Genomic DNA, 25,130 nt, shown 5'->3' with positions numbered 1-25,130 from the left:
ATTGAAACTTTAAATACTAATCAACGTACAGATATGGCAAGCGAGTAGCGAGAATAGAAAGGCCGGTCACGGCTGGTAGCCTGCCCGATCATAATGATCTCGCCAAGCAAGATTGTTTGCATCGAGCGAGTAGCTAGAGGAGGTACTAAAGGGTTGCCGGAGAGGTGCTGGGGGGGAAGAGAGGGGAGGTTACTGAAGCACCGCGCCGCCAGCGCCGGCGCCCGCGAAGGACGACCGCGCGGTGACGTCACGGCGCGCGGGGAATCAGGGCTCCGCGGAAGGCCTGCAGCCCCTCAGTAGGCTGGAGACGCGCGGTCGAGCGACAGTCGACGACATGGCGGTGACGCGAGGGGTTGTCCTGGCGCTGCTGCTCGCCGGGCTGTGCGCGCGCTGCTCGGCCCTCGTCGTGGGTGAGTGCTGCGTCACACCAGTTCAGCCAACTGCGTGGCGAGGATTTGGCTTAGGCAGCACCCGGCTACACGCGAAGACAGCTTTCTCCTAGACCCCTCTCTTACCATTTTTTTATCACGTGAAAATACCACCAAGACAATGAAATATATTTACTGTCTCAAAAATATACCTACACATATTATATAATATTTTTGAAGTGACCTTTTTTTTTTTTTTTGGGCGTGATGAGAGTAAAATTTCAAGGCCTAATTGTAATGCATCGTTTTCGTGGAACATTGTGAAAAGTTTTTTTTTTATCCTAACCTAACTAAAACTAAGTGTATTTTGTTTGGGAGGGTCTGGGTTAGGGAAGACTCTAGGTGCGTCCCAGGCCGAAGCCTTTACGCCTATTCATGCTGGGTTTAAGCCATGCAGACAAGGGAGCATGCATCGTGTGCTTGTTCGGGGATTGGCCAGCCATGGCTGCGATTGGCGCCATGACTAACTCCCCTTCTTAATTCTAGACTATAACTAGATTAGTTGGGCCCAGGTAAAACCTCCATAGACAGAGGGAAAACCCTGGGCACTTTCATGCGGGATGCAAAATTTCATGCATTAATTACGAGCAGGTTGGTTACAGGAAACAGAAGGATGGTTCTGGAAGAAGAGTTGGCCAGAGTAGAAAGAGTCTACCATGCGGGGGTTGGGCGCTTGGACTGTTGTGTCCGCTTGTGTGGTTTAGTGGCACTGGTTTTTTTTGGGGGCGACTTAGTCGTTTCCCCCCAGCTGCCAGCCAGCTGAAACTTAAGACTAAGTTGTATTCTAAATCAAAGTTTCTGGCGCGAAAAGAATGGAGAATAGGATGCGGACGGTGCAGAGAACTCGTCGGGCCTCGTTGCCCTGAGCGGGCCTACGTGGTGGCGTGCGCCTCAGGTTGAACCCGCCGTGCTGCAGGGATAGGCGGGTCGCGCCGGTAGGGACCCGCCTGCGCCTGACGCCACCCCGACTTGCTGGCATCTAGTAAGGGAGTATTTGGGCAGAGGGCAAAACAACGGGGTTTGAGCTTATTGTTTTGCACCGCACCACGAACCATATTCGCAAGAGAATGGTGTTCTTTTAAGTACATATTATTTTAATTATTTGTTTGAATTATTCTTTTTAAACGGTGTTATATTAATATTGTTTTAGCTGTGCAACTAATTTTTTTTACTGGTATAATGCTTTTCATGCTTTAGTTTGACTGGATATTTGTTCGTCACAAAAGAGTAATATATTAACTATATCACTCACCGAACTATAATTATGAGCCCACGAGCGTGTAAATATGTTAAGTCCATATTAACAGTTTTTATTTTTGTTTTAATCATATTTATAATAAATACCAAAATGTTAGGATTCTTAAATATTTGAAAAATAACCGAAATCAATAAAATCCCAGGCTGTTTCATTTTTGGAATTTTTTTCTTTCTCTGTTTATCTCTCTGTCTCTCTCTTTATCCCTCCTCTGATGTTTTACCTCTTACGTTAAACTTACGAGTCGAGGTTTGAATTGCCAACGAAGTTTCACTTCTAGCACGTCTACTGAGTTACACTAGCTCTTTTTTTTTAGTCAAATATATGTTTTGAACATTATTTTAAAACTCTTGTGTTAAAAATTACTTGAATATAAACGTTAATAAAGCTGATTTTGCGGTTCATTACGTGTACATTACGTGTCCAGTGCATACATTGCGTGGTCATTGCGTGTACAATGCGTGGACATTGCGTGTACATTGCATGTCCAGTGCGTACATTGCGTGTTTGGAGTGTACATTGCGTCCAGTGTGTGTACTGTGTGTACTCTATGTCCAGTATGTCCAGTGTGTGTTGTGTTAACTATTTGTGTACTGTGTGTCTAGTGCGTACATTGCGTGGTCATTGCGTTCGGTATGTGTACTGTGTGTACAGTGTGTGTACTTAGTGTTCTTTTCTTTTTTTGAATGTGTGCCGTTTCGTTAAATGCACGTAGTCAAATCTGTAGTAGTTCGTAGTAGCTCTGAATATTTACTAGTCCAAAACCTCTTTGTCTTGATAAAATATTTTTCAGGAATTCTTGGTCCTCTTATAAGCGTAACTCATGATCCGTTGGTCTAATTTATTGTAATTAAGTTTATGATACTTTAGGTCTGACAGTTCGAAGACTTTGTCTTGTCTGGTTGATGTATGTTATATTAGCTATCGACGATGATGATCTTAAGGTTCGGAAATGTTTGGTCTATAGGGTAGGTGACCCAAATATGAGACCCGGCCTTAATATGAGACCCTTGGTTATCTCGACAAGTAAGAGCTGCTACCTATCAGCCGCTCTTGGAACTACTAGCAGCCTCCATTTCCCGACCACGGATAGAGTGAGACATTTATCTGATGCGCGCGAGATCCAAAATAACAGTTTATACGATTTTCTTCATTTTGAGTTTTCGTAAGTGGCATCTTGCAGCTTTATTATCAACATAGAGGTACGTTTATATTAATTATCCATTCATACTTTCTTATGAGCAGTGAAGTAAGCTTCCATGTGTATAAATAAGGAACTATGGCAGTTTAAAATTTCAGCATTGTTGATGTGTTTTGTAGCGGCCATGACAAGGTGCCTAATATGAGACCACTTACATGTCCTAATTTGGGATAGGGTCTCATATTAGGAGTAAGGGTCTCATATTAGGTGATTTAGATTTAAAATAATACTGTCGCTGTAAGAACAGTAACTAATAAGTTTAATTATATATAAAATATCTTAAAATTTTGTGATAGAACATAGTTAGATATGTAGGCCCTGCTGAGAAGGCCAGGGAAAGCCACGTTTCGATCATCTGCTTACCTCCACACTTATCTCATAAGATGCAGCCGTTGGACGTAGGTTTTATGTTACCTCTCAAGAAGTAGAAGACTGGCTGTGCCGAAACCCAAATCATGTGGTTACAAACTTTACAGTGGCTAAACTTTTCAGTGGCTAAACTTTTCAGTGCTGCATACCAAAGAGCAGCAACAATGGAAATATATGTTAATTCTTTTAATAAAACAGGCCTGTTTCCATTTAACCGAAACATATTTCGTGATTATGAATTTGGTGCTTTCTCTAAATCATTAAATGGCCAAGAAACTAGAGAAGAAAATGGAGCTCAAGAGAATTCAGATACAGCCATTTGTAGAGAAGACTAGAGCCACCCAAGAGAAACTTCGATGCAGACAGATCAGCCATGTTGCAGCAGTGTAGTTAGGCCCTTTATCAGACCTGTGGATATTTCACCACTACCAAATTTTCCTTCAAAAGAAACATCCATTAGATGTGGCAGTGCTAATGTTATCACATCATCGCCATACAAAACAAGCTTGGATGAAAATGTCGCAAGAAAGAAAAAGGCTGAAGCTCGTAAGAAATTGGTTCTTGGGAAACAGAAAGGAAACTAAGCTAGACCTACACAAACCATATCTCGCAACACGGACAAATTAAGGATTACTACCAAATCATTCATCGCTGTAGATTCTGAGGACTCCAGTGACGAAAATATTTCGCTGCATGACAGTTCAAATGAAAGTGATGGATCTGAAAGTGATGGATGCAGAGTGTTTGTTATGCGGGTGCCTTTTCTCAGAGGACAAACATGGCGAGAAATGGCGGCAGTGCCTCAAGTGCTATGGGTGCGCTCATGAAGATTGCGGAGCTGATCCATGTTTTGTGTGTCCTCTGTGTAACAAACAAAAGTGCAAAAAGTGACTAAATGATATCAAATATGGAATTTGTAACATAATGTAGGGGGTGTCTCATATTAGGAACACATTTTTGTTTTCACAAAATTTCGCATTTTTTTTATTTCTTAGTTTAATTATTTTCTGTATTAATACAAGTACTCAATCCTGTTTTGAAGTAAAAGTGCATTACATAATATATCATATAAGACAAATAAATCTACCAATAGTGGTTTTAATAACAAAATATAAATATTTCAAAAAAGGGGTCTCATATTCGTTACACTTGCCCTACTACTGACATTTTTCATGACCTGGTGTTGTGGTCGGAAGACACTTGGGCTATACGTATAGCATTTCCCATGAACTGGTAGGGATGTATTCTAAGTATCGAAAAATTAGACTTCCATGTTATACATAGCGACAACATATTTAATTTTTGGACAAGTATATGTCTGGAGTTGTTTTTATCAGAGTGACTGATTAATAAACTCAACGAAAGGTAATGGGAAAAAGAATATAAAATTTACTTTAAGCTTTAGTTATCCTAATCACTGGCCGAGAATCAAACCAAGGATGGAAATATATCGCGCCAATCATGATAGCAATAATTGAATTTTTTGATGAATTTTGAAATTTCCCTGTATTTCTATGTCAGTAAATACAAATTTCCAAAATGACTGACATAAAAACTTACTGAAGGCTAGTAGACTAGGAGACTATGCTATTTTAGGATTTTGAACATGATTTATCAAAAAAGTATTTTTAGGCAAAAATAAAATATTTGCATCTTTCAAGGATCGAAGCAAGGACAGGAGTATATAATTCAATCTGAAAATTAATGAGTGATTTTTTTTATGAATTTTGAACTTTTTCCTTAATTTCTAGGTTAATTATTACGAATTTTCAAGATGGCAGACAACACGACTTTTTGAAGGCTGGTAGACTAGGAGTCTATGTTGCTTTTATGATTATGAAAATAATTTATTGATATTATAATTTTAAAAATAAAATTAAATATTATTGCATCACCCAGGGATCGAACCATGGACAGGAGTCGATCTAATCAATCAGTAAACTATGAGTGATTTTTTGATGATTTTTGGACTTTTTTCCCGACTTTATAGCTAAATAATTACGAATTTCCAAGATGGTGTCCAAATTTAAATATGGCAGTGCCACAATAATAATAAAGGATTTCTGCACTCTAGCATGTAAAAATTAAACTAACATGATGGTAGCATATTCTATCATACAAAAACCAGATGGTGGACTCCAGCAGACAAAAACAAGATGGCGGACGTGATCTAATACTAGCTGGCGATGTATATATACCGTGGATTAGTGGTGGGAGGTCAGTCTGCCTGCGGCTTCCATGGAGTTAGGATCTGTTGTCATTTTTTTACTCTTACCAGGTTCTAACCAAAGATTCGTGTTTTATAAATTTTTTATTAATTTTTTAGTTTTTTCCCGATTTTCTAGCATTAAAATTACAGATTTTCAAGATGGTGGACCATAACGAAAAATGCAACATTTAGAATCCAAGATGGTGTCTGTAACTAAATGTGCAACAATTATGTCATATATGTCCAAGATGGCGTGCGTAACGAAATTTGCCACATTTCTAGAATCCAATATGGCGACCATAACGAAATGTGAAACGGTGTTTTTAAATAATAATTTATAATTTTTTATTATAAATTTTAAATTATTTCCCATTAAAATATGATAAAAATTATGTTTTGTCAAGATGGCGGCCGTAACGAAAATTGCATAGGTGATGTCTTAATTCAAAATGACGGAAAACTAAATGGTGGATCTTATATGGCGGATATAAGATGGCCACCAAGGTCAAGGCCATCCAAAATGTCCAACGTGACGGTACAATCCAAGATGGCAGCTACCCATCAACATTCACACCCAGAACCCAGGCGCCGGAGGAACTATTGTACACTACTAATATACAAAAACTGCCAACCAAAATTTGACCATTTTGCGTAGTTCAACCCCTAAGGGATGAATAAGGGGTGACTATGGTTATAAAATAAATATAACTTTTAATTTAATCAAGTGTAGTAAAAAAATTTGGGTAACAATAAAAAACATACGTAAACTACCAATCATAATTTTACCATTTTTCGAAATTCAAACCCTTTTGTTGATAAAATGAGTGTGTGTATGAAACCAAATCTAACACTTCCAAATCAATTCGAACTAGAAGTAAGAAACTAAGAAAAACTTTTGTATAGAGTTACGTTTTGCTTTTTTTTTTTTTACGTTTATTAACTTTCGTCTTTTAATGGGGGTGAAACGGGTTAAGTTTTCATTTATATTAAAAAATGTATCTTCGATACTAGTTAAGAAATTCCTAAATGGTAAGGCAATAAACAAAAAATTATTATTTCCATTTTAAAATATCATTCTTAAACTGTTTTGTTATTATTAAATCTTTTATGAACCTGACAATTTATTACGCCAATTTCTTAAGTAAAACTGTTTGGAATAAATAACATACTTGTCTTTCAGTAGTAAGATATCATAAATACCCTGTAATAGCGCAAGCGAAGCCGCGGGTTTAAAAGATAGTTTTAAGTATGGGTATTTCGCGTCTGATTAATATTTACGTCTGATTAAATTTACATGCAAATCTGCTGGCCCAAGAGTCGGTTACAGTATATTTACGGACTTTTCAAAGAAGTTACCTCAAATAAACGAAGAGTTCGTAATTTAAAAAAACTGATTGTTCGTAGAAACTACGCCGTATGTCGACTTTCGAGTTGTACGTTTCGTCCTAAACAAAGGGAACACACACCTAGGAAAATAAGTTTTTTTTTTTCTTGCTGTAGACTTAACCTTTTGACATGACAACGTCTAGTAAATCGATGAACGCCGGCTGCACGCACGAAAACGTGTCCCGTTACAAACATTGTTCCGTTACGCTGTGTCCCGTTACGCTGTCGGCGAGTGCAGTAATAATATGTTATGTTACAATTGACTAAAAAATTATGGTGATTCACATAATTGATGATAGATATTTTATTACAGTTTATTTATATGAAAACTTGTTCATAATTATATTTAAACTTTATAGCTAAACGCCAGTTTTTAAAATTAATTACAAGTCATCTACACGTGAACTGTTTCGTCGACTGTTTATAAAATGAAGTGAAAAGTTAATTTGGTTTTCATTGCTTATTACAACAACAATTTCGGAAATAAAGGTTAATTATTCTTTCATGTTAAAAATCTTATTACTAGTATAATTTCAAGTATTTAATCTTATATAATTAAAATAAAAATGATTCAATTTTATTCATAAAAGTATGCAATCATTTCATCAATGTTTTGTTATGACATTGTCACGTTAAACTAACGTCTGTAAACCGACTTTACAGAAAACAATTTTTTTTAATATTTTGTTAATATACTAAAACAATTCTTTTGGATTCATATTCTACATAAGTGAACTCAGTGTCCGTACATTTAAGAAGATGTTCGTGAATTTACAAAGATACCTGGATAATAATTTGTAACCAGCGTTCGTCGTTGTCCCAAAGATCTTCGCTCAGCGCTCACAGCTCAGTGGTGCAACAGGAAATGTGGTCGAACGAAGAGCAAACCAGCCTGAGACTGGAGATCACGCCTGGGCTGTCGAGGTGCAACTGCCACTAACACTGTGCGTGCCGACGCTGGTCAGGCGAGTGTTGTGCTAGGGCGGATACAGATTGAAGGCTAGGAGAGGGCCAAATGACATTCTCAAATGCAATTTTTTTAATTGCAATTTAAATATTTAGTACATATTTTTGTGGTCCAAAAAACGTTATAATGTATTTAGCACTGCAGTAAAATTATATATATATTTTTTTAAATTTTGGTAATATATGATAAGGAATTTGGATAAAATCTGAAAATTATTCAGGTTTCATGGTGGAAGGGAGGTAGGGGGGGGGCATGCCGCTATGCCCTCCCCCTCCCTTCCTTCTGGATCCGCCAGTGGTGTTGTGCGATCACCGGATGTGGAGGACCGTGCTTCGCGTTACGTAACGAGCGCTCCCCGCCCGTTGCCGCGTGCTCGGTAACGTCGACCGACGTCGCGGCGATGCTGGAGTCCCGGCAGCACGGCGCGAATAGAATTATTCCTAGCCTTCTTTCACCAAGGATAGAGTTCTAGCACAAGCCAGAAGCTATTTTTGTGATTTTTACAGATTTTTTTATTGGTGATTCACTGATCTTGATTTGGGAAAACGCGCGTTAGTTTCCTCTGTGTGCTCTTGATTATTCCTGCCATATTTTGATGGTTTACTCCTTGTGTTCCTGATTATTCCTGTCAATATTTCGTTGGTTTTCTCCGTGTGCTTATAATTATTCCGGTCAATATTTTGTTGGTTTTCCCTAAGTTCTACTCGTCATTCCTAGCGAAATTTCTGTTGGTTTTCTCCATGTGGTCCTGGTTATTCCTGGCAAGACTTCTGCTAAAATACTCCAAATATTTTGGTTATTCCTGAAAAAAAATCCCTGCATGTGATTTTTTTTTTTGTACTTAGACAAGCAATTTTATTCAGAATTGAGTTTAAATATGAATTTCTCTAACCAAATCTACGCTTACAATATGTTTTATCAAGTGGATTTCAGGTAAAAAAAAATATATCGTTACTCAGGTGATTTCTATGAATTCAGATAGTTCAGAAACGCTATCGTACAAGAAAACTTCCTTTTTTTATTACCGACGACCAGTCCAAACATCATTTGAAAACAAAAATCGGACGTTCATTTCAGTAGAAGGTGCTTATATGTAACCCACTTTTAATATGGAACCAATCGATATTTCAGCCGGGAGGTGCTGCACTCGCGTGGTGAGTGGCAAAACTGGCTATTGAGAAAGGAGACGTACGAGCTTGTTTTCTGGTTTCCCAAAATACTTTTGGGGTGAGTTGCGTCAATCACTGTGAACTTTGTAGTGTAGGCAACCAAATTTTACCTCGTGTGTCGTTATTATGAACTATCCTTCTTGTCGTTTACTTGGTGTTTAATTGTTTTTATCTTTTCCTTCAGACCCATGATAAAAATTTTTTAATGACGATATCCTAACTAATATTATAAATGCGAAAGTGATTTTATTTGTTTTTTACTTGTTACGCTTTCACGCGCAAACTATTCGACCGATCATCGTGAAATTTAGTACACGTGTTCTCTAGGGTATAGTAAAGAATATAGGGCACTTTATATATTTAAAAAAATCAATATTTTTCCTGAAGTGCCAAAAAATTTATATTGGTATGTACATTATATTTGAAAGATTTGTGCAATGGGAGTGCATGACTTGATGTAAGCTTTTGGACATACGCCATTGCTAAGCACATGTATGTCTGTAGAAGAAAACTACAATGACTAAAAGACAAAAAACACAAACTAAGCCAAAATTTATGTTGTCAACAGGATATATACATCACACAATATTACATGACAGGAATATGGTCAATGGACTAAGAGAACAAAAAAAACACAAATGAATAATTGAACCCCAAAAAAATTCAACACAACACTTGAAACGAGACAAAAACTCAACAAAACGAAAAGTTTTCGTATCTCGCCTTCCGGGTGCATTCAAGTGGACTTGTTCACACAATGGTTAGAACATGTCATTGGTTATGTAAAACTCACGGAGGAAGATACAGCTCTCACTACTCCCACACTCGGAATGTTGATGTCAATTTGGCACGGGAAAATCACACGACTGCGTGAGCCACAAGTTGCAACCGCTGGACCGCACATTATTGGGTTCCCTGAAGACACATTTTTACAAAGAAAATTTCAGGCAGTGGATGATGCACAAAGACAAAGTTCCTGTACCGTACGACATATGTGAGCTTACAAACAATGTTACACTGCTATAAGCGAATTCAATGTGACAGGCATATTTCCTTTCAACAGAAATGCATTTTCAAATGCTGAATTTCTTGCTGGTCAGCATGAAGCAGCATATGCAGCAAATGCTACAGAAGCAGCCAATTAGGCACTTGAAATAGCGCCAGTACTATTTTAACTGTTCACTTTGTACAATGAAAAAGTTAATTCCACCCCTTTCAATCAAGATAAGTTATGTTATTTATTAAAATAATACTCGTCATACGATATTTCTTTTTTTAACAATAAATATTGTTTGTAAGAAGACGTATTTAGTTATTGATTTGTGGGTAAGGTTCCTTATTACCTTCACCAAAAACATGCCACCCACTTTCGACTCCTTCAACCAAATAAAAAATTGGTTTCCTTCTCCTAGCCTCAAGCCCGCGACGTTACGGGAATAGAGATTAGTTTCTAATAGAGAAGTCTGTCGCATCCACTATTTATGTAGTGGTTTTGATTCCAGCTCTAACCTAAACAAACTTTCCTGTTTGATCACCTACGCGTGGAAGAGACCTATCCTCCCGGAAAATATTAAAACTTATTTTCGTGAGAATTTTATTTGTGTACCACATCTAACCTAACATGCCTTAGACTTTTACAACAGCAATATATGAAGACGTACGAACGCAGTATTTAGTCTCCTGACTGGGGTCAGTGAATAGTACATTTCCTGGACAGCCCACCCGCAAGGGGCCCCGCGGGTGTCGTGCATGGACTGAAGATGACACATACTGAGTCTTGTGTGTACGCACGGCACGCATTGGCTCGCCTCGAGATCAGGATGCCAGCAATGGCGTGTGCGTTTGTTCGCAAACTTTACTTCAACAGACACGCCCTTTAGTTCACACGATTTAGAGGGTTTTTTTTCTTTAGGTATACTTCTTTAGGCACGTTATGAAAAAATTATGAGTGTGAATTTTTACGATGCGAAAGCACCATGAAACTAAATTATCACAGGATGAAAACAGACTATAAATAAATAAAAATTAAATATGTGCTTTCGAATCATATACTTTATTGATTGATGTTTATACTGATCCAAATAATTAAAAACATTGATTTATTGTGAATATAAGTGATTTAAATTGTGTTTATAAACTTTTTAAAGTGTATTTTCAAGTGTATTTATATAAGTGATGTTATCTTCCTGTGTATATAATTTGTTTTCATTATCAATTCTAAACTATTACATTATTATTTAATAAATACTTAAAATTAATCTATTATAATTAACATGCAGCATATTTGTATTTTCCATTATTAGTTAAACTTTGTCTCAGTTGTTTTACTAAATTAAATAATTAATTTTATATACGTGTTTACATTGATAATGAATACTGAGTATTTACTTATTTTTTTTTAATTTGATTGAATTTATATTTTAGCAAGAGTATTTGTTATATCACTCCAGTCCTTTTGTAGTATAATAATTTATAATTAATTATTTTCATGAAAAATTAAATTTATTTTTTTATTAAACCAAGTAGGTAAGTGTTAATTCAAACGCATGAAAATAAGTACAGGCCACCATTTTTTTATGTTCTTAAACATTGTATTTTGTAGAGAAAACTTTGAAAATAAATTTTGGAAATACGTTTTCTTGTTGAATTTCAACACGAGCAACATCTGATAATATTCAATGTCGACTTCTAGCAACAGTGTGAGTGTGGACTGGAATCTGAGCGCAAGGCTCTCTTCGCCTCATGAGCAGTCCTCGGGCACAGCCGGACCCGCGCTATGCCGCGAGATCGCCGCGGTCTCCGTGGTCGCCACGTGTCCGGGCTGAAGGCCGCTGCTCTTCGTGCAAGGCCTTCGCGCCGCTGAGCCTCGCGTCGAGCTGGTTCGCTCCGACTGCGGTGGGATTACAACGCAATTTATAAACTAGGGATCGTCCATTAATCACGTGAGGCTCGTAAGGGGGGGGAGGGGGTCGGGAAAAATCACGGAATATCACAAGGGGGGAGGGGGGGGGGGTGTAGAGAGATATCACGTGTATTTATTTTTTCGCCCGATTTCTACTTAACCGAAAAGCGACGCGTGACCTTGACTCGCCGTAGCCAGGCAACAATATCCCCGCCCGCCGCAACATGAACCACCCGGCTCGGCTTGCTAGTCACCAGTAAGGCTGTGATTTTGGCGCCGAATAGGTACATGCGTAAATCACATATAAGCCTTTTCTTTATTATTTTTATGCCAGTGAGAATAAACCTGCAACCTTAATGTGTGTCTGGACATTTTTATCACTGTGCTTAATTTTCCAGAATTAAATTATATTATACATATATTTAAAGATAATATTCTGAAATTTTTAAAAATATTTTGTACCAAAAAAATACACGGGGGGGGGGGGGAGGGGTAAGTCTGAAACCTCGCCATAAATCACTCGGGGGGAGGGGGGTTAAAAATTTGCTAAAAAAACATCACGTGATTAATGGACGACCCCCTAGTTTGAATGCTCTACAAAGATACGTTTCAACGAAGATTTAAAGTGTTTAGTATTGGAAGCCATTTCACACACCATTCAAGTACATGGCATATTTTAATAAACATGTAAAATATAATAAACATTAATTTTTCTTCGAGATGTGGACTTCCCTATGTTTTTTTAATCATCCAACGTGTAATTTTTTTTTACAATGGCTTCTTTACCTATTTTATCAATAAATGTTTTCAAAGACACGTACCATTATGGCGACCATTTTTTTTTATAAATATATCCGCTGTACCTGTATCGGAGGTAACATTTGAGATAAATGTCTACTCATATCATTACATTTGTATTATAAAGATTATTTTTGGACTTTCAGTATATTTAAACATATATACAGTAATACTTTGATCTAATTTTCTTCCGAAAAGCTTAACTACAGTCGTTAATAAAAGCAGGCTAGAACAGCTCTTACAAATATAAACAAACGACCGCCATATTGGTATGTGAGTATCAGAAGAAAAAAATGGAGACATAAACGGCTTTACGTCTGACGGCTAATTCTCCATCTGTACCTTTTCCTAATCTCAGGCTGTCTCCTTTTTCTTCCTCTGTTCCCTATTGGTATAACTTATTCCTGTCGCTCAATCAATAGCCTCTCTGATGTTTGAACAGATATTACATTACTGCCTGGGAACTCCGTCAAGTCGTTTTTGTCCAGCTGTTGATCTGCGCCATGTTTGCGGGACACTGGAAACATTGCTTCAAGTGAAGTTTTAAAGAATTGTATTTTATAGAAGTGGCTGTGTTTGAGGACGGAATTTAGAACACATATCTGTTAACCATCATCAGTTATTGCCAGGCACTATTTCCGCAATGCTTTATGTGTTTCAATAAGGCGACGGTAAGGCGAAAAATAATTTCAACTACGTCACAGCATGCCATCACGTGGCAATTTTTTACACCATGATTTCAACAAATACCGAAAATTAAAATATTTATACGTGACTGAACAGATGTCAAATCATACCAACACTGCAGTCAAATCAGTGTGTTCACTCGGTTAGGTGTTTGCCTGTATTTGCTTCGTTTCAGCGCAGTATAAAAGGTGCGACACTCGCTGGTGCATATAATGCGATAACGTCTTTAAGGGTAAGGCTGTGAACTCTCAGACTATCTTTTCTTCGAGTACAGGGCAAATATGGGCGTCTGAGAGGTGACAAGTTTTTATGGGATAGAAATTAAGATCAATGATGATGCTTTAGCAAGTCCCTATGGTGATTTCAAGAATATGTTATTCAGAAGTGTTGTTTTTAATACACGTGTTCGTCACTTTTACTTAAAAAAAAAAAAATCTTACACAAAGAAACTGGAAACAAAACTACCATTCCAACTTCAATAGTTTTTTATGTTCTTTGTAAACTTCGGTATAATTTATTTGTTTAGCTGTTTTTAAACCACGTGTGCTATTTTGAAGCTCTGCCCACCGTTTGGCTACCCACGTTGATTTCACTTACGATGAGTAAATCACACTGTTATGAATTCAACGATACGATGGTTGCAAGAGCCAGTGCCCCTCACTTTACAAAAAAAAAATCGAAAGTCATGTCGGTTGCACACAAATCCAAAACTGTATTACTATACTGATGTTTACAAAAAAAACTCCATGAATTTTATATTAAATGTATGAAATTAAAATATTTCAGTAAATTTGGAGAAAGCCTACATAAATTAAAATGTTATTTGCATTGACAATGTGTGTGTGTGTGTGGGTGAATATATAATAAATGCAATCAATTAAATCCTAAAAAACATAATGAAATTTGAGTAGGCAAGTAGTAGATCAATAAATGTCGTATAGGAAATAACTTAATGAAGACCCTCCTAAGGGTCCTGAGCCCTGCAGAGCCGACCGCACATGACGCGTGAACACGTGTGCTGCGTCGCTGCAGCGGTACGAGCGCTGGTAGGCCCGGCCGTCATGCCAGGTCCCGACACTCCAGCCAAGCGCTGCAGAGCGCAGCAGACTTCTTTGCGCTGTCCGGTGCCAGGGTTAGCTTCGCGCGGCTCAGCGTTCTTAGAGTCTCCCTCTTCAAGCGCTTTTTCCTAGCGGAGGTCGGCGTTGCACGTGGCAAGTTCTGGATGTAATGTTGCTGCATGAGGAGCTTCTTCCGACATTCTTCTTTACATCAACAAATTATGGACGTGGTGACCTCAATATTTATTACTTAAATTGATACCATTGTCTACAATACTTTCTTATATCCCTGCTTTAGTAAATATCGTTTGTCTATTTGTGGCTAAGCTGCAAGTATGTTTTATATTTACCAATAAAATTGTGCAGTGAATTAAATTAGTATCTTAAATGGCGCGTAGCTCCCTTAGCAATCGTTTTTGGAAAAGGTGATGGCCATGTGTGGTAAGGAACCTCAGACTCGTCATTGCAGGTGTTGCAGTGATTCACGCGGTGTTTCTCGCCTCGGCGGTTTTCCCCGGCCTGGTTGCGCGGACAGCGGACAGCCCCGCGCCGGGCGAGGTGTGGAGTCACCTCGGACACGCCTTGTTTCCACTCAGATAACCAAGGACTTGCGCACGCCCAGGTCCCGGTAGTCACGCGAGGCCTCGCAGTCTCCATTCCCCGACGCTGCTTCGCCGCGAAGGAGACCCAGTGCCACGAGCGCCCCACCGAGCAAGGAAGCTATGTGGAGAGAGTACTTCTTGGACATGAGCCTTTGAAGTTTTGCACTGTTTGGCATGGAAAAAATTCAAGAACGCAAATTAAGAAATGAAAACACAAACCCACAGGGAACAAGGCTAAATCAGCTGATGTCAAACAGATAAACTCAATGATGAACCTAAACTGGTATTGTGGACAACCCAGCGACGACAGCAAAGAAGAACACGTTCGAACTCAAATTTCAGACAGCGCAAGAATTCCGTGGAAGGAATTTAGTCATGAAAAAATAATAATAACAACACCACCACAGACGAGCCAGTGAGCTAAAGAGACTTTTTCAACAGTAACAGTAAATGCAGGAAGACCACAAAAACCTGGACAACGCAGAAAATATACCAATGCAACGATGGATATAAACAGACATTATAGACAACACAACGGCCACAACACCGACGAACACAGTAGGTTTCCTGTGACAGCAATTGCGGCGTTTCGGGAACTCGCATCTGTTCCCGTCATCAGGCATAATCAGACCGGCATGGCAAACAGTGCAAAACTGCAATGGCGTAAATTCAAGAAATTGTATTAAATAATAATTCACCATTGCACGCGAATAATTTTAAAGCGAACCTAAAAGTCGTTTACTTTTTAATATAAATTGTTGACTATAGGAACTACCTATATATATGTAGTTTTTAAGTTTTGAAACAAATGATAAAGCACTTTAACATAGTAACATAGTGTTTTGGTTGTTCCGTATTGGAAAATAGACAATCTGAATATTTACGGTGAATATTCTCAGCAACGAACCAATATATATATATATATATATATATATATATATAAATAAATAAATATATACATATATGTATATATATGTATGTGTGTTGAAAATATCGTAACTTCTGTCACAATTGCAAAAAAAAAATTACAAACGTGCACACGTCTGCACATGTGCTCATGACAGCCATGTTTATTTAATTGCTACCGAGATAATTTAGCATTGTCAAAACATATTCCCAAGTATAATAGTTTGCAATTTATACTCAATATGCCTCTCCATTAATATCCCCATTCCATAAATTCGGAACTAATAATGTCTATAAAATTCCTTTTTGAAGCGAAAATTCTTTGGGCGTGATGAGAGTAAAATTTCAAAGCCAAATTGTAATGCAACGTTTTCGGGAAACATTGTTGTGAAACGCTTTTTGCGCGGAAAGGACAGAGAATAGGTACTTGTCCAAAGAGATATAAAGAGAGCACTGTGCTATATACTTATGTTGCGGGTATCGTTTTCGTTCTCCTCTTTGTGCGCCGAAAATAAATAGTACCGAAAGAGATATATGAACGAAAGAATAAGACAGAGAGTGTGCACATGCACTTGTTTCAAATATAGATATTGAAGTCCTATACAGTCAGCTGTGAATGACTTGTATATTATACTAAAATCAATCCACGTGATTCGTCGACAGGAACACGGTCATTACCGATAGTGAGCAATTGCTCAGAGAAATCTTCAGCAGATGTATCGTTCAGCAATGCAACTCTCATGTTTGTTGTCAGCTGAAGTTTATTCACATAGCGCCATAGATTCGATGATTTGTGGCAAGCGTTTATTTCGTCGGCAGCAGTTGATCTTTGAATTACGGGTAATGTTTGACGGAAATCGCCAGACAGTAAAATCATTGCTCCTCCAAAACATATCGAGTCATTGCGTAGATCTTTCAATGTTCGGTTAAGTGCTTCCAATGCACGTTTATGCGCCATTGTGCATTCGTCCCAAGTGCTGTCAATCTGTTTTTTTTTTTTTAATGTGGTAATGCTGTAGTGTTAATTCGAGTGGGTGATTCATTTTAATTAATTTTAATGATAAAAGAAAACAATAAATCACAAAATGGGTAAAAACAATTGTCCCAAACATGGTGACGACAAAAGGTTTAGAGCTTTAGTTTTTCTTACTCTCTATACTTTATTCTTTAGAATAGCTTCGCGGCTATTGCTTGGCGGACATAGAGAAATAACACTCACATTTTGTACGTCTGTAACTTTTTATGTCTATGGCCAACCTGCGTGACATGAGTTGTCAATTGCGGAATATGGCGGAGTTAAAAACCTAATCTATTTAAAAGTTATTATTTTTCCTGTGAATTTTATCAACATTTTAATAGTTATTCTGCTATTCGGGGCGGAGACGAATCCAACAAATCAGAGATCATTCAAATTGGCCCAGCCGTTCTTGAGTTATAAATGGTGTAACTAACCCGACATTGTTTTATATATATACCTATATATAGATTAAATTTGAAAAATAAGATTTTCGTCAATTTATATAATTTCACAATATTTAGTAGGCTTTGTTTATATCGCGCCAAAGACAAACTTAAAGAAAAGAGTTCGCACATTGTAAAGAAAACCATTTCGCTCATGTGCGAACTTTTCTTTCAGTTTGTCTTTGGCGCGATATAAACAAAGTCTACTAAATATTGTGACATTTAATTAAATAAAAAGTGACATTTAATTTAATGAAAAGTGAGAGTGGGTTATGATTATTGTGAACAATATACTTTTTTGATTTTCTATTTTTTAGTTTGGTTTCCTATATAAAGCGTGTTTTTTTTTAGTTTTTTAAAACTATTATTTATTTTTTCCCCCGGGAACAGGATAGAAAGTATTCTATGTCCGTATCCTGGTTTTAAGCTACCTCCCTACAAATTTTTAGCCAAATCGGTTCAGCCGTTCTTGAGTTATAAATAGTGTAACTAACACGGCTTTCTTATATATATATATTTATATATATATATATATACATATAGATTTGCTGCCAATGCGCTCGCGTTCCATCTTGTTCAACCAGCAGCGCAGAGAGCGCTGTTGAGACAGTTCCTGCATTTTCCGCATAGATAGTGCTATATTTTATGGATTTCATGTTTCTTTCAGAGATTTGGCGTGTTCCAGATGGCATAATTGTTTAAAAAAACAGTAACATTCACAGTTTTTGTATTTATAATTTTTTTCTCTTTCTCTTTCACTTTCTCTCTCTCTCTCTCTCTCTGTATATATATATATATATATATATATATACAGAGATATATATATATATATGCCGTTTTACCCCTTACTATATACTTACGAGTCAAGGTTTGAATTGCCAAAGAAGTTTCACTTCTATCACATGTACTGCGTTACATGCGCTGTTTTTATTTAAGTCAATATATTTAAGAAATGTTTATGTTTTATTTATGATTAAAATTTTGTTTTTGCTGTTGTCTTTTTCTCGAGCGCACAGTTTGTTTTTGGTAACCATATCCCGCCCCCTGGAGCTGCCCACACCACCCGGGCCGACTGCACACTCGCTCCGCGTGGCCTCCCGCCTCGTCTCCTGCTCACTCAAGTTAACATTGCGTGTGTTTTCAAGCCATAATCTTTTCAATTTTACCAACCCGCATTTTAAAAATTTGAATATTTTAAGTAACTAATATTTGCACAGGTTTTTTTTTTGTAAATGGAACAAAAATATTCATGTAAAATTACAGATATGTGTACATTTTAATGAAAATAAATGTATCACTGCGAAAAATTTTCTGCAGTAATACTAAGTTCAGATTATTACCCGGGCATTTAATGCGTTGTGTTGTCCGAGTACCTCCAACAGTTAAAAGTTATTTGTAAATATCGTTCCCTGAATAGCTTTACAGTATTGACTGCGCACATAACAAGCATAAAAAAACAAAATAAAGTGCAATTGTTTAGTATTCGATTCTCTTTTCTACAATATAGAAAATTTATGCTTGAATGAAAAATCTATTTAAATATTAAATTACTAACAAATTTTCGTAATGAATATTCAGTACTGTTTCCAAAAACGAATTTCATATATGCAAAAATAACAATAGCCATTTGTTGTACAAAATTACAATATATTTCATGTAGTATTACATACTTTTTCTTGGCAACTGGTTTCTAAAGAAATATTTTGTAAAATTACAGAAATTTTTATTTGCGTGTAAGTAAAAACCCAATCCGTGAGTAATATTACGATATAGAAATGAGACCAGTTTTTAACTGTTGTATACTTCAAGATGAGACACAATTAGCCTGTGCGCTAAGCCGAGGAGTAAGTGATGGTGTTGGTGATGCCTGGTGGTGCAGTCGGGTTTACCAAGTGGAGCCGCAAGTCGCGACTGGAGTATTCGGGACCGGGACTGAATTTCAGAACCGGGAATTTCGGTACCAGTCTTCAACGTAACCGAGAATTCCCGGTACTTTCGGTACTAGGTAGTTTTTTCTATTATTAATGGTGCAGTAGTCTGTGATTAAGTAGTAATAGTAACGATTTGGACGATTAAATAAGTTTTCGGGACCAAAGGTAAATAGATAATCATATGTGTTACAATATTTTATTACAAAAAAAATGTATCTTTTAATGTGGAAAAAAAACACTTTGTGCTCAGCCTTACTCTCAAACTTTAATTTTGAGGAAAAAATATTAAAACAAATAATCGTTTTTGCATGCCAAATCACAGAATTACCAACTTAAAATAAAGATTTTAATATTTTCATTACAAACTTAAAAGAAAGTTATCGTTTTTAATAACGCATAGGCTTGAACACCTCAGGCACAAACACGGAGCAGTCCTAACACCGACTGGCGCCCGAGGGGAGCCCGCATCATCGCCTCGCCAGAGGAGAGTAGCGAGTGATATTCACCTTAGCGCACAATAAAAGTACCGAAAGTACCGTTAGAACCGGTAGGCCCTAATCGATTTTAAATACCCAGTTCTTCTAGTAAGTATACCAATAGTACCAGATATCGCCGGTAGGCTACTTTCGGGACCCGGTATATCCCGGTTCGAGCCCTAGTCGCGACCGTGCTGCCGGCCTTGGCCGAGTCTGGAAGCCGCGAACCTGACCGACCTCGGCGGCTCTGCTCGGAGCACATGCCTGCGGCGTGGAGGAGGACTAGTCAGAACCCTGGGCTGGGCTGGTGAACTAGTTACGTACCGTCCCCGCATTCAGCCGTGTGCCCCCCCCCCCCCCCCCCCCCACCACCATTTTCCCTTTTCCACAAAAAACCAAAATACTTCAATACAAAACTCACTGTATCTGAACCAGCCTACTTAAAAATTAATACTTCTCAGCTCTGTCTGCTCCGTGCTTCCCAAAGGCGGGGCTACAGTTGTGGCAGTGTGGGTATTCCTATTCCCAGGCCCCAGATGCTAACCCATTGATTTTGTCAAACGAAAAAATAAAATCCGTTTCCCGCCATTTGGTTTTTTCGGCACAAATCCTTGATGCTGATTGATCAGCCATCGTACATGTCACGTGTTTTGAGGCGCGGCAGCTATTGGCAACAACAATTCGGTCTGCTCAGGCTCTAACCTTACAAGAGTTATTGTGCATTAAGTGTGTTACATGTCCCGGCAACACTTAGCAACATAATATTTGCTTAGGAAACACATGAAATAATGGTAGTTTGTGCTTGGAAAGAACATTTACTTCGGTTAATGGCAAAAAAATATATGTTTACCTCAATATCCTTGAAATATGATGTTTTTTATATTTCAAGAGGCATACATTCAAAATATCTTAGTTATGGAAAATTTAAAATCTTGCTTCAGTGTGTTTTTAGGTACCTGAACATATTTTATTAGGAATTTATTAAGACTGCTTACATAAATAACACTAGTTATTTAAACACATAAAAATATTACGCAAACTTCAAGAACATTTCGATCAATTTAATGGATGTAAAAGTAGAAAATAAATAGATTTTTAATTCTAAAATATCTGTAAAATCATGACTGAAATAATTGTTGAACAGTTTGTAGAAAATCTGTGTGAACTTATGTAAAAAAAAAACGCGTTTCATTTTTAATTTTAAATCATTTTACTTAAAAACTATTTTTTATACTTGGAAAAATGAAAAAAATGTCCACAACAATAGAAGTCACCAATTGTGTATGCAATAAGAGGATGCACACACTATATATTGTTACGAAAGTGAGCAAGGCCGCGACATGTGCAGGTGAACAGCTGGCTGACATCATGTGGCCATGCAACATGAGACGTTCCGCGCGCACCTGGGTCGCCGCTTCCTCTCCCTCCAGCCCTCAGCTCGCTGATAGTTTGACATCCGAAACCTGACAGCTGCGGAGTTACGCGAGCCGCCGACACGTGTTTCGAGAGATTTCTGCCGTCGGGTCAGCGCGGAATGACGCGACTGGCCCCAGCCACGCTCGTGATTTCTGGAAAGCGCCTGGGCTGATATAAAAGCCGGGGTATGCCGGCCTTAGAGAGTCAGTCAGTCAGTGAGAGTTCAGTCAGTCAGAGTTCAGTCGGGAGCTTTCCCGCGGTGGAGTTTCCGTGACGATTGTGCCGCGGGTGCGGCAGAGTGGCGAAGTCCTTGGACGAAGGTTCCAAGGCAGGAGTTCAGTGGAGTCGGGAGCTTTCCGCGGCGGATTTCCCGGGCGATAGTGTCGCGGGCGTGGCGGAGTCCCGAGCGAAGTTCCGAGCGAGGCGTCGAGTGGGTCCTTGGCGAAGGGAGGTGCGACGGCGGCGGCGGAGTCCTGCGACGGAGGTACGCGAGGGGTGCTGCGGCGAGAGTTGCGTCAAAGGTGCGGCCCAACGAGGTGTGCGAATTGTAAGAAAAGATACGAAGAAAAAATACAAAATGTTAATTAGAGAAAAAAGAAGATCATCTTGGCTTAATTTAGTTACCAAGAAAGGAAATGAAGATCCTTGGGGTGTAATATATCGATTATGTGCTGAGAAGAGTAAGCTTCCTACAGAAATACCAGGCCTTGTTGTTAATGGATTACAGATATGCTCTATATCAAAGAATTTAAAAATTATTCTGGATGGACTTCTACCGGATGATTGTTCTGCAGACGAGGATGAATTATGCAAACAGAAGAGGGAAGAAATGAATCAAGTTCCTGCTACTCTTCCCATACCTGAGTTTACAATACAGGAGTTAAGGAAAATTATAAAGGAGCTAAAGCCGAAGAAAGCACCTGGACTGGATAATGTAACTGTAGAAATGCTCTGGAGAGTATATACTAGAATGGAAGATGTATTGTTGAAAATGTATAATAGGGCCTTGTTCCAAGATGTTTTCCCCAGTGCCTGGAAAAAGGGTTTATTGAAAGTCATATACAAAGGATATGGGAAGGACCCTTCACTGGTTAAATCTTACAGGCCTCTTACTATGTTACCCATTTTGGGTAAAATATATGAGCGCCTAATAAGTAAAAGACTACATGCTTACTTGGAGAAAGTTCATGGTTTACATAATCGCCAATACGGATTTCGCAGAGGTAAAAGTACAGAGCTGGCTCTGATGGATGTGCTTTCTACAGTTGAATCAAGCTCATATGAATATATAATGGGAATAACAATCGACATATCTGGGGCCTTCGATAATGCTTGGTGGCCCCAGATTATGTTTCGATTGAAGCAACTGAGGTCTCCCTCAAACATTTATAAAGTGATACTTGATTTCTTATGTGATAGAGAATGTACATGTCAACAGGGACATGTTGTATATAATAAGACATTAACCAAAGGCTGTCCTCAAGGCTCAGTCCTTGGTCCACTTCTTTGGAATGTGCTATTTGATCCACATCTTAGAGAAGAGTTACCAGAAGATTGTGTCATATATGGATACGCTGATGATAATTTTTTTATTAATCCCTGCTAATTCAAGATTCATGCTAGAAAAGAAGTCTGAAGAGGCTTTAGGTATTGTTCACCAATGGGCAACTGCTTCTAAACTAAAGATTGCTCCAGAAAAAATGGAAGGTATTTTACTCAAGGGTAAACTTAGTGTTAATAGACCTCCCACAGTTCGCTATGAGGGACGTGTTGTAAGAATTAAACAACTTGTTAAATATTTGGGAGTACAGATTGGGACTGGATTCCGATTCCACGAGCATATGAAGTACATAACGAAGAAATCTGCAATATTATTCCACCGATTACGATCTACTACACCTGTTAATTGGGGCTTAAACTATAAGACCCTAGAGATTATTTATAAAGGAGTTTATGTGAGTATATTAACATATGCAGCTGGTGCTTGGAGTCGCATTGCTTGTCAAGTTCATCCTCGAAGAACTTTATTATCCAGCCAACGAACTGTACTTATTGCTATAACTAAATCTTATAGAACAATTTCAACAGATGCACTCCTAGTTATAGCCGGACTCATACCCATTGACCTAGTTATATATGAACGTGGGCAAGTATCCCAGTTAAATAGGGATAGGAAGATCTCTGTGGCAGAGAAGAAGGAACTTCGGCGGAATGTTATATCAAGATGGCAGGAAACTTGGGACTCCTCAACAACAGGAAGACATACATACAATATTATACCTGACATTAACGCAAGACTTAAATGTCGGTGGATCACACCCGACTATTATGTATCGCAATTTCTCAGTGGCCACGGAAATTTTAAAGCAAAACACTATTCACTCGGATTAGTACAGTCACCTTTTTGTCAGATTTGTGAAGTAGAAGATACAGTACTGCATGTTTTAAATCAATGTAAGAAGACAGAAGATATCAGAGAAAAATATACTCAAGAATTACTGACACTAGGATATGACTTTCGAGATCTTCGAAGTCTTATCCATAATAAGAATTCTTTTGAAATTTGGAGAAACCTAGTAACAGAAATGGGGAAACGGTTAGAAGAATTTGACCGGTGGTATGCAACTGTGGAAACGGACAGCGATGAAGATTGACTGTAAGAAAATTTTAGAAGAATTTCTCTCCAGTTGATTTATGTGATAAACATTATGAAGATACACTCTAAATATAGATGAAGAAAATTTAGTTCTGGTTATGGAATATATTTAAGGTTTTTGAAGAAAGAAGGAAAATTTGTTCACTTTCATGATGTGATAAAAATAATAGTCTAAAACCCCTTTTTAGGTGAAGAAAATATTTATTATAATTTTTGGTGATGGCATATATTCAGAAGATTCTGAAGAAAGAAGAAAATTTTTGTTTAATATTATTTATTTTGTTTACTTTAACATTTATTTGGATAGAGGAAATTAATCTTACATGAAGATATATAATATGCATATAACATTAACTATGGGGACAAGTCAATATAATCTCTCACTAACCCCGATAAACCTTTTGAAAATAAGTTAATATGAAGATTATATGATTTGAAGATAAAACTATTACTAGATTGATAAATCTCCTATTATACCCTAACAGGGATTACATATAGGAACGAAGCAATAGAAATATGCCTTTATTATTTATTGGAGTAATCTGTAAGAAAAGAGTGGCGGGAGTGGGTCCTGACCTATCTGGGGGTGGCGCTGAGGTCGGGCAACCGGGCTTAAAAACGAGCTGTAAACTGCACGGCGAGGTTCCCCCTTTAGCCTTGTAGTCGGTGAGGAGATTGAGGCAATCCCGAGATCTCTAGGCCCGCCTGAGGTTTTCACGCACCATGGGAAGGTGATTGTCGCCTGAGGTGTCGGAACTGTTGCTGGTTCTAGTATCCAAGACATGATCCAACAGGTCCACGGAAAGGGTGTGTGATGCGATTATATAGCCTCTCCACATCAAGTGGCAACCCTCTGCCTCCACGTTGGCACCGCTGTTGGGGGAGGATTGTGGTGGCTATGTTGAGAAGGGTGTTCCTCAACCTCTGGTCATAGCACCTCTCTAACTAAAGAGGGCACTGCCGGGTCCAACTCTGCCTCAGTTGCATCCTCAATTGCATGTATGAGACTGGAAATGGTGAAAGGGCTGAATCTGCGGGCAACAGCAGATGCGATAGAAGCCTTTCCAGGAGGTTAGACGGCCGAGCCTCGGTGCATCGGTCCCAAAGGGCCCCATAGTGAATGGATCAGGCCCTATGGTAAAGGAATTGACTGGGTATGGTGGTCGTGGTGTCGGGCTCCCGGGCCTAAAAACGGGCTGTTAACTGCACGGCGAGGCGTCCCCTTTAGCCTTGCAGTCGGTGGAGGCACTGAG

At 38.3% G+C, this 25,130-nt stretch overlaps 1 protein-coding gene across 2 annotated transcripts in view; it reads left to right on the top strand.

Annotated features, from left to right (window-relative positions):
- The first annotated feature begins 301 nt into the window (after positions 1-301).
- LOC134531092 (pancreatic lipase-related protein 2-like) overlaps positions 302-25,130 on the top strand; it is a 163,283-nt gene continuing 138,454 nt past the window's right edge. The window contains exon 1 of one of the 2 annotated variants that reach the window (XM_063366628.1): positions 302-410. In XM_063366628.1, coding sequence (XP_063222698.1) covers positions 335-410 — 76 coding nt within the window. In that variant the 5' untranslated portion in view covers positions 302-334. The remainder of the gene's footprint in view (positions 411-25,130) is intronic. The other variant, XM_063366629.1, reaches the window with a different exon arrangement.

The sequence above is a fragment of the Bacillus rossius genome, chromosome 3 (genome assembly GCF_032445375.1).
Source record: "Bacillus rossius redtenbacheri isolate Brsri chromosome 3, Brsri_v3, whole genome shotgun sequence".
NCBI lineage: Eukaryota > Metazoa > Arthropoda > Insecta > Phasmatodea > Bacillidae > Bacillus > Bacillus rossius.
This window is presented reverse-complemented; position numbering and strand designations above follow the sequence as displayed.